Consider the following 18579-nt stretch of genomic DNA (forward strand, 5'->3'; position numbering starts at 1 on the left):
TCGCTCGGGGAGTGTTGGTATTGAATGGAAAAATAGTTCATTTGGCCGACGCGCGAGAGAGTGCGTCGACTAGGAGGGAGGCGGCGATGGGCGCGGTGGGTTGTTATCAGCGGGCCCCGTCCGACGGGATGGAAGGAAAAGTGGGCGTGGTTTCGCCCCAGCGCAAGGAGAGAGGGGGAAGGAGGAGACCGACCGACGGGCCGTCATCGCCCCCGGCTGATGGGGCCGCCCTAGCGGCGACGAGGAGCCCGCTCTCACCGGTAGTGGACCCGGTGCTGGCGGCGACCGACCGTGATCTTCCTTTCCGCCCCGACGCGGCGAAGAGAGGGGGCGAAAAGATACCACGAGGATACCCCACGAGGACGTGCCATCGCCATGGAGCAGTTGACGTACCGGTTCGACTCCTGCGCGCTGAAATCGTTCCGGGTAGAAGCGTGCGACTCCTGCCTATTTTCTTGGACACCGAAGTTTGGCGGCCGGGTCAGGAGTGCCTGGTGGAATCTGCCCTGGAGGAGGAGGAGTGCTGGGTGGCCAGGTGTGTGTGCTTGGTGAGCGATGAGGGAAGCGTCACCACACACGTAAGTAATTTTGGACCTGATACACTTACGCTAAACAAGGGGACATTGATCGCGAGAGTAAGCGAGGTGCACTCGGGTGAGGACATTCAAACGGGCCGCGAAGAGGGGACAACTGGATGGGAGGAAAGGTGCGTTGGGGTAATGGAAGTGAAGGAATTCGGAAGGGACATTCGGGATAAGTTGGGGCACTTGAAAGGGGAGGAACGAGAAGTACTAGCCCCAGTGATTGAGAAATTTCAGAATTTGTTTACGCAAACGGGCGGGCCCCCTGCCACTCACCTAGTGGAGCACGAAATTCCGACGGGTGATGCCCGCCCGATTTATAAAAAACCCTATAGGACCCCGCACCATCTGAAGCCCCTGATAGAGAATTTCGTGAAAGAGCAATTAGACGGGGGGGTCATCCAGCCTAGCAATAGCCCGTGGGCGTTTCCGGTGGTGGTGGTTCCGAAAAAGTCACTGGATGGCAAGCCAAACTATCGATTCTGCATAGACTTTAGGGCCCTTAATGCTATCACTAAAGCAGATGTTTACCCCCTTCCCAATATCACAGAGACTTTGGAATATTTAGGCGGATGTAAGTACTTCACGACCCTCGACCTCACTAGCGGATATCACCAGATTCCGATGGCCGCGAACTCGCGTGAGAAGGCCGCCTTTATCGTAAACAGCGGCCATTACGAATACGCCCGTATGCCATTTGGACTTAGAAACGCGCCCGCGACATTCCAACGGATGATGGACGGGGTGCTACGGGGGATGACGCCGTCGGAATGTTTAGTTTATCTAGACGACGTCATCGTGTTTAGCGATTCGATTGACACTCACGCCTCACGGCTAAGCAAGGTATTCGAAAAGTTGGAAGCGGCCGGCCTGTCGTTGAAATTGGCTAAGTGCCACTTTGCCCTCCCACAAGTAAAGTACCTTGGCCATGTTATCAGCGCCAACGGGATCAGGCCCGACCCAGAAAAAGTTGCTGCGGTGCGCGATTACCCAACCCCGAGAACGGCAAAGGAAATTCAGTCATTTTTAGGACTTACGAACTATTACCGCCGGTTCGTGGATAACTACGCCGTCCTCGCCCGACCACTGACGGCGTTGCTGCGGAAAGGGACTACTTTTAATTGGACGCCTGAGTGCGACAAGGCTGTGGAGAGTTTGAAGGAATCGTTGACGAGTAGTCCGGTATTAATTTACCCCGACTTCAATCGATCTTTCATCATCTCTACGGACGCGAGTAATTTCGCAATAGGGGCCGTGTTATCGCAGGTGATCGATGGGGATGAACACCCCGTTGCATACGCGTCTCGGCAAATGAAAAACCCCGAAATAAACTATACTACAACGGAGAAGGAACTCCTCGCTGTCGTGTGGGCAGTGCGACAGTTTAAGTGTTACGTGTTCGGCCGTAAATTCTTGATCGTAACTGACCATGCTGCTCTTAAGTGGTTGTTTGGTCTCAAGGATCCAAGCAGCAGGCTAATGCGTTGGACACTTAAGTTAAGCGAGTACGATTACGAAGTAGCGCACAAGCCCGGGAAGGCGCATTTAAATGCCGACACGCTCAGCCGGAAAGTGAGGGGCGTGGTCGCTGAGGGAGCGATAGACTTCGCGGATGTGCAAGGGAGCGATGAGGAGTGCCGAGGGTGGAGGGAAGACAAAAATTTCGCGGTAATCGACAACGTGTTGTTTAGGAAAACGAAACGGGGGAATAGGACTGTGGTGCCGAGAAGCTGTAGGGAGGAAATACTCAAGCAATGCCATGATCATATAATGGCGGGACATTTAGGTAGGGAAGCAACGGTGACTCGACTAATATCGCAATATTGGTGGCCAGGTATCGAAAGAGCCGGGAGGGAGCACGTCAAGCACTGCATTGCGTGCAATCGAAGAAGCCCGTATGGAGGCTCTAAGGCCCCCTTGCAGGAAGTGCCTTATGCCTCGCGGCCGTTTGAGTTCTTAGGGCTAGACATTGTAGGCCCTTTGCCGCGAACAGATAAAGGAAACCGGTTCATATTGACAATTGTGGATCACTTTTCACGGTATGTAGTCATGACGGCCATGGCCGACCAAACTGCGGAGACGGTGGCTGCGGCGCTTGTTAGACACTGGATTTTGCGATTCGGAGTTCCAAAGACGATCCTCACCGATCAGGGAACCAATTTTGAATCGGAGTTGTTCCGCGAGATGTGTAGACTGCTCGAAGTGAAGCGATTACGCACGTCATCGTATCACCCGGAGGCGAACGGGAGGGTTGAGCGAGTGCATCGCACGATCGCCCAAATACTGAGCCATTACGTAAATTACAATAACAACAATTGGGATTCTTTATTAGACTATGCAGTCTCTGTGTATAATATTAAAAAGCACCGTAGTACAGAGTACTCCCCCCACGAAGTGATATTCGGATTTCCGATGGCCTCCCCCTTTGAAGTCGTGGCGGCGAACGGTGTTCCGTCTGAGCACCCGGCTGTGGGAGAATTGTGTGCGAGACTAACAAAGTTGTGGGAAGTTTGCAAGGAAAACAATCGGAGGGCACAAAAGACGCAAGCAGAGGGGGTAAAAACAAAGGGAAAACAACGCAGATACGAGGTGGGCGACTACGTATATTTACGCGACCCGTGTTTGAAGCCAGGGCAAGTGAAAAAGTTTCATTGCCCCTGGGAAGGGCCGTATCGAGTGATAAGAGTTTTGTCCGATTGCAATTTAGAGTTGGAGCTTCCATTTCGAAAAATTGTGGTGCATGTGAATCGTGTGAAACCTTACTCAGGTTCTATTCCACCCCCGGATCTAGGAAGGAGACGTGCTCGCCCCCGAGGAAGACCCCGGAAGAATCCACCCCTTCCTCCCCAAACCCCAATTCTACCCCCTTGCAGTGAAATAGAGTTCGAATCTGAGGAGCCGCGGCGGTACGCCGACGTTCCACAGGCCAGCCAGCTGAGAACGGATAGCGGGGAAGGGTTTGACCCCCCTCCCTCACCCACTCCAGACGGCGAGGCGCCAGCGAAGAGGGAAGGTGTCCCTTCCACTCCTACCGGCCAAGGGGATAGCCTCTCCCAGCGGAACGAAGCAGCCTCCCCTCCACCGCCTTCCCCTCCCCTCACAAGGCGGTCCCCTTACCCCCTCCGCAGCCGACAGCGAACAGCTGAGAGAATCGCAGCCCCTCCCCTGTCCCCTGCTCCAGCACCCTCACACTCCTATTCGCTCCGATCACGAGGACCCTTGTCCACGGTTCTAGAGGAAGACGAACAAGAACAATGACCTTGGTATTCGCCATTTTAGTCGCCGCTGGGATAGCGGGACTTGAAATAGCTCAAGAATTGGTGCCATTAAAAAAAAAACTGTTTGGTATTTGATCGTGGACAAGATGTGGGGTTAATAGAACACGATTGGATGGTGGTAATTAATTTTGATTTGAAGGAATGAATAATGAGTATAAATTAATAGGTCAATTGTTTGACAGAGCTAAGGGGAGGATACGTGATGGGGGGCGGGGACCCCTAGATAATGGGTATGCAATGTTAGAGTTAAGGTTGTAAAAATGAAGGGTATTGCTTAACAGTGATAATGTGTAATGTGTGAAGTGCATCAGTAGTGTGGGGCGGGGTCGTGGGCAGTGAATTGCCAAGAGGGTTTTTAAAATCCAGGGATTCCCGTGCAAAGATGACGAGTGCTTGGGAGGGTGGGAATTTGTGATTCTAAAAAAGTGTAGGCCACGGCCGAAAATTGAACTCTGGACCTATTCATCCACTTGAATTGATTCATATATTTCAAATTGTACGGTTTTCTGTTAAGTGCGTTAAGTTTTTTTTTCTTTCTTTTTCTTTCTTTCATCTATCATTGGGTAACTTTTCATCTTTCTTTGTTTTATTGTGATTTTAATGGTTTCCATGTATTCTAGTATTGAATTGTTGTGTTTTTAGGATATTCAACAATTCACTTTGGAGGGGGTATAGTTGTAAGCGGAACATCTTGAGTTCGCAGAGACGTGAAACCGGATGGTAATGCTATTCTGATCCCCATGCCTAGTCACTCATGTGAGTGCGTGGGAGTGATGCTGCCATCAGCACCTTCCGGGAAGCCGGAGGCCACGTGTGGAAAAGGCAGAGGGCAGTCGGCAAAAAGTACTCATGTGTAAAGGCCGCAGGCCAGGTGTGCGACGCACGGTGTGTGATTGATAATAAATACCTTCACGAAATGAGTTGATTCCATAATTCCTCTGGAGTGCCAACCCAATTAGAAACCACGCGCTTACAATAGTAAATATCCCAGTGAATACAGCATGCTGTGAAAATGTTGCAAAATGGTTGCGCGAGGTAGCTGGAGTTGCAGGATGCAGCTAGATGAGTGACAACATTTCTGCAACGTCCTAATTATGTTGCTGACATACTCGTTTGGTCTGAAAAATTTCATAATGTCATATTTTAGCCAGAGGATATACATATTTAAATCCGATTCACCCTATTCATAAGACACTTATTGTACTTGAGAGTGGAATATTCACTAGGTTACATAATAAGGTTGCGACATGTTGCCGGTCGCTTAGCAGCGTGTTATTTGGACATAGTTTTCCCCAAACATATATTCGAATATGGGGTATTTAAAGAGTATTTTAATCTTCTGAAGCAATTTTTTTGGCCCTTTGGAATGCTTTTCTCATCATCACCATTAATCATAGACTACTAACTACTTTCTTGACTAACCTTTCAAACAAATTTTCAAATGTTCAAAGACTGGGGTGGTGAACCTATGACCTGTGTGCCTTAAATAGCATGCAGAGCAATTATTTTGGTAATCGAGTTTTACAAGTGCATTCTTATTTTATAAACTTGGCTCTCAAAATCACCAAAATATTAACCACCCCGACATAGAGATTTGTAAGATGGGGCTAAGCTCAAAGAAAGCTAAGATATGCAGCAGAAGGGGTCAAGTCAAGGCTAACATCCATATACGGAAACAAACTTGAGGAGGTGAATGAATTCTGTTATTTGGGAAGCAAGCAGTGATGGAAGTAACAAGAAAGAAAATTATCAGCAGAATAGCCCAGATGAGGACAGCATTTCAACAAAATAAGGATGGACTTCAACAATCCAGATTATTTTTCATTTGACCACCAGAAATACTGAAAGTTTCCGTAGATCATCCAGACTATCTTCACCACTTTTCCACAGAACTTGAATACAAGGTTTCAGACAAATTATATACATAATTCTATTCATGGAAATGTGATGCTTTTAACAATTACATTGTTTGAAACTAACTCAAAGGCTATTAAAGTAAAGCCTTTAGGATTTCCTTATACTAATTATAGATAGTATTGATATAAAATAAAGTATCCACAGAAAAAATAACCCGCTATTTTTTTGACAGGAGAACCTCTGGAAGCAACAAATTTCACTAAATGGGCTCCTAATGAGCCTGGCGTGGAAGAGGATTGTGGATCTCTTTTTCGTCAGGGTGGTTTGAATGATTTGCCTTGTGGTGAACATGAACATGGACCATGGCCTTTCTTCTGTGAATTTGATCTATCATGGAATGTACTTAACTGAATACAAAGTATTTAATTTTCTAACTGAAATAAAAACTGTTAAGGTAATAATAATTCTCTGCTTATAATGTATGAATAACATGAGCAAGTTCATATTTCCTAGGAATTAGGACAGGTCATGTTTACCTATTATTGTCCAGGTATTATTTTGGTCAAAAATTTTTCCAAATGATGTAATCAATTTTTTGTAAAACTTGATTCCAACAGAATCAATTGGTGGATGTTAATGTTTAGGAACAATAACAATTATTTAGCTTCCTTTTGGGGGATACAGTTTCTGACCACAACTTACTACTAATTCAGTGTAATGTAAGGATCCCGTTCGTGAAAACTTCATTTACAAACACAATTCTCTTCTTGATGTCCTTACTATTGTGTCAGTTTTCCTCTAATGTGCAGCCCAAATGGTTGAATTGCTCCACCTTCTCAATTTTTTTCCCACCCATCTTTATCTTTTATCCTCACATTCCTCACTTACGATGCTTTACAAAACCACTTGACCTTGGTTTTCTTCATTAATCCTCATCCCATACTCCTCGCAACGCTTGTCTAACGCATCCACTAGAGGCAGCAGTCCCCTCGCTAATCAAGGCCTGATCTGATCATCCACAAACCTAACTGATTTAAACATCATTCCTCCCGTAAGAGAATTGCCATGAGAAAAAATTCCCCTGGACCAGGAATCAAACCATGGACCTTAGGCTTTACGGGCCAACGCGGAGACCACTATGCTATCCAGGTTAATTAACCTCTTCCCTACGCAGGGCGTGATTTCACGGCCTGAATTTTCTGATGCTAAAGAAGAAAGGCCGGCTTTTCACGGCTTGAATTTCTCGAAGCAAAAGGCCAAAGGCCGTGTTTTCACGGTTTCGCGGTCAAGCATGCCAAGTGGGTCCCAACAGCCATTAGGGTCCCTCGGGGCGAGAGGTCCGACCCTTTCCTATTGTCCGTGTGAGGATTACCTCAGCCCATACCGGCTCTCAGTGTCCCACTCAAGGAAGGTGCTCATGGTCACTTATTTGTTTATAAGTTAAAATAACTAAAAACGTTCATGTTGCATTTATTGAAAATCAATGCCAGGAATAACATTCTGTATGTTCTGCTGATTGGTTCCAAATTTTAAACGGAATTCTAGCGTTCACATTAACGGAGTTGATCATCACCTAGAACAATTTTTGGAGACTCTACCCAGACGGCACAGAATCCTCCGTATCTAATTCGTATGCAGATAGTATCCATTGACTACCGCTCCGTCGCTTTTCGTCTGGGTAAGGTTAGATGTTTAATTTTTATTTTTATAACTTACTAGCAAGTTTATAGGAGCGATATTGTAATGATTTACGGCTAAAAATATACGTTACTCTGTTAGCTACATTCTAAGTGTACATTTGCGGTGAAATTCGATAGAATATCCGATTTCACTTCTATGAAAAAAAGCCCTCGTAATGTAATAAAATATGATTCTCTCAGTCTTTGTCGTGAGCCAAAATTACAGCGGCTATTTTTAATAACCTCTTACCAACCTTTGAGTACAAAGGTATTATAAACGAATTTCACTATAAATACTGATTAATGCATATCCTAAAATTTCGTAAATTTAATGTACCAATAGGGAATGTTTTACGTAGACACATGTTGTAAGAAGCATTCCATACCATTGCAGGAATAAGAACTGCTCTACCCTGGTAATTACTATCATATCTTGGTTCTCTGGTCAGGATCCAGGTGGTCTGCCCTATGCCCCTCACGGGCTTATTTCGGGACACATTAGAGCATTAATGTTTTCTTGGAAAAACTTATTATCCTCCAACTGGAACACCCAAGAGTATATTGGTGTAAGTATTCTCCTACAGAAATATGTATGTGGAAGATGATAACCTCACTCTTCTCGGAAAACCTCATTTGGCTATGATATAGTGCTGTTTTGCTGAAAACCCTAAAAATAACCGTAGAACTTCGTTTAAAAGTTGTACAGGCATTGCAAAATTAAAGGAATACATTGATGAACTGACATTTAATGCAACAGTAACAATTGAAAAAATTAAAATTGCACTGGCAACAATAAACTGACCGCAAAAGTACGCCGGGATGGGCTGCCTTCGGGGAAAAGAGTCGATGATTATATTTGCCCAGTTGCGGAGGAAAGGGTCCGGGACCCCGCTAGGAAAGGTCATTAAGGGGAGGGAGCGACTACCTGAACATTCCCAAGCCGAGAAAAAACTCCGTACGGGGCGAAAAAGAATTTCTCAAACCCTTCGTAGAGCCAAAAGCAACTTCCCGTGAAGGAGCTCGGTGCGAAAAGGTTAATTCCCATGGCAATTATACTGAGACTGATGGTACTTTTTTTCTCATGGCAATTCTTGTATATTTCACCGCCGTTCATGCCGCAGGTTTAGAAATACATATTACACATCATTCCTCCCACTTTTACTCCAGCCTCCAACTCATGTCACGCTTCTCTTACCATCTCCTCAGCATGCACGGGTACATGAGTCTCAAATGATTAGCTTGGAATGCCTGACAGTCTCTAAATATTCTGGCTTCTTATTCAAAGAAAAATATTGGGCACATTTACATTTTAATTGAAGTGAGGTATAAATATAGTACATTATAGAGGAACATGCACCCAAATTTTTCATTGTATTAAAAGAAATTTATGTAGACTTAGCTGGGCTCCTGTAAAATGTATTTTATTATTTGAAGTTAGCTAGAAAAACTTTCCATAAAAAAATTACTGTTATATTGAAATATTATTTTTTTTAGATTAAGATAGAATCTTGTAATCAATCAATTCCTTGTATGCAGAATCATAAGGCAATAATCTAGTTTTTTTTTTTAGGATTCTTCTTCCTTTTCATGATCACAGCACCACCATCTGATTTTGGTGGCCATCTTTTGAACTAATCTCCATTTTCATTTTAAATTCTGAATAAAAGTCAAGATAGTTACAAACATGATAAAAAAAGTCTTAACATGTATGGCAATGTCATCTCGTTCTGAGTTACCCTGAAAATTTCAGCTCGATAGCCAATCGAAAAGTAGGCTAAAATTGAGTAGCAAGATTTGACTCTGACAAGACAACAATGCGAGTTTATAAAAACATTGTAAAAATTCAGAATGTCTGGGACACAAGAGATTCTAAAACATACTATGGGTGGAAGTATGATCAGAGAGTACTGATTCAGAGCAAGAAATGATCTTGGTGAGGTGGTCATAATATCACAACATTTCCTTTCTTTCAGGTTAGAGGCATCAAGTCTTCTTAAGTTTTTAGAATGCAAGTGAACTAACAAATATAAACCAGCAAATTGTGGAACATCCAGTTGGGGTGCTCATCTCGTCCAAGCTCACCCCTTCAAAACTTGATGACTCTACACCTCTTGCACATAAAAATTACAGTAGATTCCGGTTAATTGGGACATATCGGGACTTGTGCACTTTAACAATATAGTTAAAAATATTTTTCACAGCCTCGGGTGACGCTGAATGAACGTCTTTTACTAAGTCCTATTAAAGAAAAGTCCTCTCCTCTTGCGGATAGTATAACAACAAGAGCTTCCAAAATAGGGCAAGAATAGGACCATTTGTGAAAAATAAAAGTAAATCAAAGGAGGAAAATATTAAAAAAATAGTATTCTGGAGACAAAAAAATTAATTTTGTCGTTAGTATTGAGTATATGTCGCCGACTCATGGCCCAATAACGCGGCATGCTGTCCCAATTAAGTGGAGAATCCTCTGGGATATTCCTCTATTGGGTTCTGTTCTTCAGGATCTGCTCCAAGTAACCGGTGGACCCATTAAACAGAATCTACTGTATCCTTAAATCAAAATTGTACCACAAACCAACCTTACATTTCTCCAATAATAGAGCTTTGCAGTGTGACTAGAAAGCAAAGACTTAGTTCTATTTCGATTAACTGTGTTGTTTTAGCAAACATGAAACTTCTTTCTACTTGGAGTTCCAGACTCTAAAATTAACAAATAGTAAATTAAAGAGAAAAACAATTTCAACCACTTTATTTTCAAAACTGTTTTAGGGTTAACATGTGCATGGCACTCAATTATAACAAGTATGTGTGCATTGTAATGTTGAATAAGTATCCAAAATGTATTTTTATATTTGATTGTATAAATCCTAAAATTTATAGCAGCACCTTTGCATACATGGTTTATTAGATTTATCATTGATCTATGGATCACTCAAATAAATATGTACAACTTACACACATATGCATACCATTAAATGTGGGCGTAATAATAGAAAACTCCAATAGCTAGTTTTTGCTGATATTACACAGCTAATCATTCTTATTGGCAACAGAAAATAATAGAGAGTAATTTATCATATAAAATCAGCAAAAAAAAGAGAAAATAAATTTCTTCAAATTTCCCATGATATAACAATATGCATAATTAATGCCATTTTTCAATAAGAAGTCAAAGAAATCAACTATCCTTTCATTAATCCATCAAACTTAAACAATATACTTTCAAAGAGAAATTTTCAAATATTTCTTCAACCGACAAGAAATACTGCCATAGATAGTAAGAAACTGTACAGCATGGGTTCTATAAGTATACAGAAAACATCATGTATCAACATCCCAAATTTTCTGAACAGTCAATCAAACAGCTGATATGAATTTGGAGTGGATTGCAGTTCATGAATAACACACACCATTTAAGTTACATTTGTACTCATTAAGACATCCAATTTCTTACACAATAGTAATTGTAATAAAGTTATTATTTACACATTTTGTGATGAGCATAGATCTATCTCCAGCCTTGTATAAAGGGAGATAGAGACTTATTTGTTCATTTAATAAATACTTAAATGGCTACAAAATTATACTTTATAAAAATTGACAAATATTACAATGCATTCAAACTTTTTAAGAGAAGAAAAAATTCTCACAGCATAAACATGATGATCTACAAGAAACCTGTACTAGAATTTTCTCACATTTTTCATTATCATACAATGAACACATTATAAGGTGTAAAGATTTATGAGATAGACAATTGAAACTTACCTAGCATTTAAGTCACATTCTTCTTGAATTTAATATTTATTAACAGCTTATCCAATCACACTGATTGACAAAAACCACCATAATGGGAAAATCGGAGAGAGCCTGTTAGTATTACCAATATGAATGCACTATGACTATGTAGTCTACTTCCAATGGCTATGCTGCACTGATATGTAGTGCCATTCTAGTACAGGTTCAAATTCATCACCAAAATATTTCAATCCTCATAGTAATGTAAAATGGTAAGAAAATGGAATAATGAATTTCAACAGAGATATTTATAGACTGATGAATGAGGAGACAATAAATAGCAATTTTGACACTTAAACAGTCCCATTTCAAGGCTTGTTACCTAAATTGAGATTTTAACATAGAACATTAGGAACTAACTCAATGACACCAGAGGAACATCATAAAATATTCGTTTAACACAAACTTCACGGTTAACTCTAATAGAGTTTCATTTTTACTTTGAAGTTTGAAATTTAAGATGAACTATAACGAGGTAAAATAAGTTTGATACATTCGACTTTCTATCAACAGGCCATTTATAAGCAACATCTGACCACAACCAGTAATTAATGAAGAGATACCTAAAAGTTTGTCATTCTACATATGAATTGTACATGCAGGTTAAAAATTATTGAATTAAAAAAATATGTTGATGAGTCAATAACTTTTTTGAAGAGGCCTATTTTTCTATCCCTGGAATCATCCAATGAGATGTAATCACGACAAAAAATATTCATCAATGCTATGTACTGCCATGATAATCAAAAGAACAAGGGGAGTAGCACTTATTCTTACTCTTATTCAACCTTTCAGACATGATAATGGATCTCTGTACTTTGCTTTAAATTCATTAAACATTAAAGGATATTTGAAAATTTTTCATGAGATATCAAAAATAAACTAAAAGAATAGATGATCTCAAATAAAGCCCAGCAACAATCCACACTACCTATAAATACCCTAAGAATGAACACAATTGAATCAGTTTGAAATTCCAGAAAAAGGACACTACAAACATTTACAGCAGGGTTGAAAAACAAAAAAAAGGAGACTTTGGAAAAATCACTACTTAGTCGCACTCTTAAAATAAAAATCAGTCAAAAATAGTTTTTCATTTTAATTGTTTTTTCCCGAGCTGCATATGCCAGAAAATGATGAATCACACATGATAGAAAATGTTGTGCAAGCATAGAATATTGAAGACTTGATGATATTTAGAAAGGTCGAACAGAAGAAAAATACAACAAAAAAATAAATACCTTTTTAAAGCCAGATTTGCAGGACAAATCAGAAATAAATACCTCAGAAATAGCATGAATGACACGAGAAAAAAATATCAAGAAACTGCCTATGCCACTGGATAAAAAGGAATAGACAGACTAAAATAATTAACCACATTTCTTTCAAAATAGATCTTCAAAGATAGATCAAACAAGGATTATTTTTGTTATTCCTTTCCGTTTTAGCTAATGAGGCCAGATAGATGACCGATGAAGTAGAAAAGACTAATGACCAACACTCCAGAATTACAATACTAACAAATGCCATTCTTTAGCAAGCTTGACAGCAGCGAAATCCAACATCACAGCACTCATGTTCACAAGAGAGCGAATGAACCTCCGGGTGGTCGATGAGAATCATAAATACAATATTTTCAATGAGAAAAAATGTACAACAATCATACTGATTCACAATGGTTAAATTTCCACCAAGCAAATTGTATATTGCCTTTGGACATTTTCCATTATCAAGTTAGCAAAACCCTCCAGAATACCGACGGGCAAAAACCAAATGCATCCAAGAGCTATCACTGCCACTAGCAAAGACTTAACCATGCTTACAGGGAAATTTCTCACGTACACGTTACCTCCTTAAAGTCAACTTGCATGTGACACAGACCAGTCTTTTTCTGTCAACAAGGAGACACCACAATGGAGGAGCAATTAGCAGCCAAAAACAATTTTACAATAAATTGATCTGTATATTCAGTCATGTGCGACCTCGAATTCAGCCCACACATTGAGATATATGATTGGCGCGAGACTAAACCAGGAATTGAAATTCACTATCAGAATTTTCAATTTGTATAATGGGCATGAAACAAAAGAATGTACTTGGTCCTATCAAGTTTGTGGTTTTGTATAATTTATTCCGAAAAAATACTTGAGAGCTATCATAAATACTTGCAAAAATAATAAGTAACTTTAATTCAAAATAAAGTTTTGAAACATCCGAGCACTCTTCTTAGATTACAGAATTGGTATATGCTATCAATTAAACTTTAATCCTCAAGTGAGCTACCACAAATTATGTTGGAATGAGAAAAAATAGGACAAGAGATCACTTATTCGAGCACCCAGTAATAAAAAAAATATGGAACATTCTGGCAGAGGAAACAAGTTCACAGAACAAGTGTTTCACTAGCATCCAAGGCCCTCCATTCAATTCTTTAAATGAAGAGGCTTCGTAAAAAATATAACGATACTTAAAACCATCATAATATTCTACAGTCTCTGTCAATCTACAGCCTCACACCTCATTTTTTTTCATTTTTACAAAATCATCCCCAAATCTTTCAAGGATGATAAAAAAAATTCAGGAGTCATGTGCATGCTCCAACCTCACTCACTTCAGATTTCCCATATTTCTATGAACTGGAAGGACAGAGTGAATCAAATGCAGCTCTCCAACATCCACACTGTTCGGCCCTTGCCGCCAAGGGCCTTGGATGAGGCCTCCTCATCCTTCTCACTGCTCTCGACATGAGACGCTTCCCCCCCCTCCCTCCGGAGGGGGGTGCGGTCCTCTCAGAAGGCCTCCACGAAGCTGGCTGGGAAGAGGCCAGTGCGCCCCGTCCGCTGGAGTGTACCCTTGTACCAGCCATCGTCCCTCTTGCGGTGCACGTAGATGACATCTCCCACTTTAAGTTCAAGCTCATATTCACTGTTGGGGGGATACGCCACAATGCATCGGAACCTGCAACGGAATGAGCGGAAAATATACTAAGTTACATCTTCTATAACATGGCAGATGAATACTTCATCTCAACAGAAAGAAGAACATGCACTGAATTGTTGAGGCCTTTACTTTGTAGAATTCCATATTTAATGTTTGGAAGGAAATTTCTTAGCTTTTCTACAAGAACACACACTTTATTGCCGACTAGTTTCGGTTACACTGTACCATTTTCAAGACTAGTGACTAGTCTTGAAAATGGTACAGTGTAACCGAAACTAGTCGGCAATAAAGTGTGTGTTTTTGTAGAAAAGCTAAGAAATTTCCTTCCAAACATTAAAGAAAGAAGAACAAATAAAAACTATATTTTTGGCTAAATTCACTTTTTTCTTTCACGCATTACTTACAAACTCCGTGAGTAAAAGCACCCTCTTTGGTTTTTATTTTGATAAAATTTTTTTTTCAATCAAAATGTGGCCAGAAATTCCAAACAAAACAAGCTCTACAGGAATTGTTCACCAAAAGTTCCAGGTACATGGTTGCAAGACCAGTTATTGCCAGAGCCACAAATTATTGCGGCACAATTTCCTAACTGAAATAAGCCACAAACTATTAAGATTTAATATTTTCAGGAGTAACTTTGAGCTAGATCATTATGTAATAATGGTGAAAGCAACTATGTTTAAATCCACAGAATTTTTGATTCGTTACTGCAAGTATTGTGGCCACTACATCATCATCAGGTACAAACCAAATACAGTGAAACCTCGATATAACGACACCCCACGGTGCACTAATAAACACTCGCTATAGCGAATTGTCGCTTTACCGGAGTCGGTGGAGCAAATAATAGCCAATATACCTGTTGCGAACAGATATACAGGAACAGGAGTGGTGCGGCGACAGATAAACATCTATCCGATAAACGTAAGCATAAATCCAGACGAAAGGCGATGTTTTTTTGCATCACTAAATTTCCTTACTCAAATAACGACTAACTATTCAAACAATTTATAAGCGCCGCACTGAATAAAAATCATGCAAAGCATTGTTTCGTCATCATTATATTTATCGAACGACAGTTTACCACATAAATTTGAGACTGAGCACTCCATTAACTTCATTTCTAACAGATCGCTAGCAATTACAGAGGTTAAGGAGTCTTCATGAAAGTCTTCCGGCGGTAAAACCCTCGCTATGGCGAGAGCCAACACCGAAAGGGTCTCGTAAAAACGAATTCTTTAACACGCTTATTATAGGGTCAATTGATGGTGCATCGGCTATCTCTCGTAATAGCGGGGGTGTCGCTATAGCCCGTACTCGCTTTAACGAGGTTCCACTGCATTCAATTCCAGTGGTATAACTGAAATACAGGGAGGTGGAAGGGATAAGAAGAGGTTGCTAGTATGATGCGAGAATTCATGCAAAAATGATGTGAGGGTGGTTGGTTCCTGGAACGGCTCACACTGGGGTTTAAATTCTTAGCCCTAATAACAAGGGAACCATAAAGAGAGGGGTTGAGTCACTGGTTTCAAGTCCATCATCTTAACCTTCCACAATAGACAAAATATAAAACAAAATTTTTAAAACTTCTTATCCCAATAATCAGGGAGGCGTAAGTGGTGATGTTGAGTCACTGAATCCTTCCAATAAAATCTTTCTCCAATTGAGTTAAACTTGCAAATAGTAGGGGTTGTTAGTCAATTAAAATTTGTCGCTTTGCCAGCCTCGGTCACACAGAGATGTTTTTGGTGGTATGGTAATGAATAAATAAATAAAATGCCATTCACTAAAGAGTCCATGTTTTCGGTGCCTTCTTATCTCTCTTTACCAACTCATCTGTTTTACACCCTTTTTTGTCTCGTGTTGTGTTGCAGGATTGAATTCACTCCCGTGTCCTTCCTCAAGCAATTGCTTAGTAAAATGTGATTGTGAGACTGTTGAAATGTTGGTGATATGCAACAAATTAAACTGGTGGAAATCCAGAGAATATTTCATACAGAAAAATATCCATTATGCAAAAAGACCCTTTTACTATTCTGAGAAATATGGTCCACTGATAAAGATTTCAGTTCTAGCCATTAACTGTCTACTCCTCCACTCATTTAAATTTAATATTGAATTTCAAGTCAACAGCGTGTTGCTATTGATATCCGTAATCTGACAAGAGCTTATACAAGAGAGAACTTTGTAAGCGAGCGAACGCTTTATAAGCGAGAACTTGAAAGAATAACACAGTAAACCAGAGAAAATTGAAATATTCATCGTCAATTGATCATGCATTACAACCACACAAACACTGACTATGGCAACACGATTGGAAGTATTACACAAAATAATTATTTTATTTTGAATTCACAATTTTTTCAACAACCTTCAATGGAAAATTTCAACAACCTTCGCCGGCCTCGGTGGCAGCCGGGTAAAGTCCTCGCCTGCCAAACAGAAGGTCGCAGGTTCGAGTCCCGCCTGGGTAAGTTACCCCTATCAAGGGCATGGTTGTTTGTGTACGTTAAACTGTTAAAATGTTAAAAATCCCGATGTAAAAGGCTGTATTGAGCTGTTTTTGGTGTTATATAAATAAAAAAAGAAAACACCAGAATACTATTCCATTATAATAATGTTAATGCTTTCATTTTTCTTTCGGTTGATACAAGTTGTCTCATGCAGATATTTTCAAAATTATTTTCTTAAATTAATTGCCAAAAAACAAAGTACGAGTCTTACATGAGGGCATGTGGTACATGAGAATGAATTAATGGTACTTTCCTTAAATTCTTTCCCAAAACTATCACTGGCATTGACTGAAGTTAATTGCAACAATAACCTAGGTGAAACCATGACAAAAGAGACCATGCGGAAGAGATATTAAGGTAATATTTACCTCTCCTTGACAGGAGGAACAAGCTGTTTCGATTTCTTCACAGAATCTCCAGATCCCCCACTACTTAAGCAGGTGCCTGCATCCAGGGAGTTGGACTTGCGATGCCCACCGCTAGAGGAACTACTGCCGCCCCCCACAGCCATACCAGTTGCAGACGCTGAACCATTTTCTACTCCAACAACTCCAGGATTTGACCTATTACACGCCATTCACAAGAAATGTAGTAATTGGAAACAAAATTGGTACACACAAGAATTTAAGCTAAAGAATTAAGAAAAGCCAACAAAACATTTAATGAACCACTAGAAACATATTTTCAGAAATAGAATTAATACATAATTATGGATAATTCAATCAAAGGTAAAAAGCAAATTAAATATGTATATACATTCAATCGGTGAATATACTGGATGCAGCATAATTTTTGTCCTCAACAAACAAATCGATACCTCCACTGCAAAAACGTTCAACAATTGCCCACCGAAACAAATCCCCTCATCTAGTAGCCCAACAATACGAATCCACTCAGCTTGGAGAATAGGAGGTGAGCGTTTATGTTTTGGACACTGCCATCTGAGCGGATTTGTATTGTTGGGGTGCTAGATGAATGGACTTGATTCCGTGGTTAATTGTTGAGCATTTTTGCAGTGGAGGTATCAAAATCAAAACCAGTAAAAACATAAAAACAATTTGGCAGAGTAAACTGGCTTTAACAGAGCTTCATAATCAAGTTCATTCTAAAAAATATATTTAAAAAAATACTGCCACCAATGAAAAAAGGCATTTCTTTTAAGTTTCAACATCGATATTAGCCACAGAGCAAATATTCACACTGATAACAAAATTGAACTTGACTATCAAATCATGTGCAAAATGCAAATGGAGATAAAAAAAATATTGGGCTATCAAATAAATTTACTGTGTGGGGAAGAAGAGATAATTTAAAAAGTGGCACCTACTAAATCTGGGTGGTCCTATTTTCACTCAGCATTAGCTTTGAAAAATTTCTTGGCCGCATGAGACAGTTCTTAATTGATAGGAAATATTCTGTAATCATATGAAACCAACCACCTCTAAGCGAGGTTGTACCTCCAGTTGTTATCTTTCTAAACGGCCTTCTAAAATTAAGTACCAGGGAGAAAAAAAATGAACCACTAGGACTTGGACAGAAGACCACTTTCAAAAGTTCAGCATGTAGTGCCGAGGATTAACAACCTTGTACATCATCTTGTTCACTCTCTGGTAAGCTCAAAATTTCTACAAATTTGACGGTTCCTGTGACACTGGGGAAATACTGACACCTTTAAAAATACAAAAGCTTACTTCAAGTTCTTAATGTCTGTACACAATGGTGCATTGACTCAGTAAACAATTTAGGCCAATTAAGCTAATTCTTAGACAAAAAATCCAAATGGGGACATTGGTAGACATGAATATATTTCACACAAAATTTAGGTGCCAATGTGTGCAATAAGTGTTATATTTAATTTTGGAATGAATGAAGATGGTGAAATTTAAGTATAGAGTTTGGTGAAATATTTATTTAGAGTGCTGTATGGTGAAAA

General features: G+C 40.1%; 1 protein-coding gene across 3 annotated transcripts in view; it reads right to left on the bottom strand.

The window, feature by feature from the left end:
* Window positions 1–10129: 10129 nt before the first annotated feature.
* Window positions 10130–18579, bottom strand: part of LOC124162910 (E3 ubiquitin-protein ligase SH3RF3) — a 50474-nt gene continuing 42024 nt past the window's right edge. For all 3 annotated transcript variants that reach the window (XM_046539630.1, XM_046539632.1, XM_046539633.1), the window contains 2 exons: window positions 17015–17209; window positions 10130–14151 (listed from right to left, as the gene is read on the bottom strand). In XM_046539630.1, the coding sequence (XP_046395586.1) occupies window positions 13983–14151; window positions 17015–17209 (364 nt within the window). In that variant the 3' untranslated portion in view covers window positions 10130–13982. The remainder of the gene's footprint in view (window positions 14152–17014; window positions 17210–18579) is intronic.

The sequence above is a fragment of the Ischnura elegans genome, chromosome 7 (genome assembly GCF_921293095.1).
Source record: "Ischnura elegans chromosome 7, ioIscEleg1.1, whole genome shotgun sequence".
In the NCBI taxonomy this organism is placed as follows: Eukaryota; Metazoa; Arthropoda; class Insecta; order Odonata; family Coenagrionidae; genus Ischnura; species Ischnura elegans.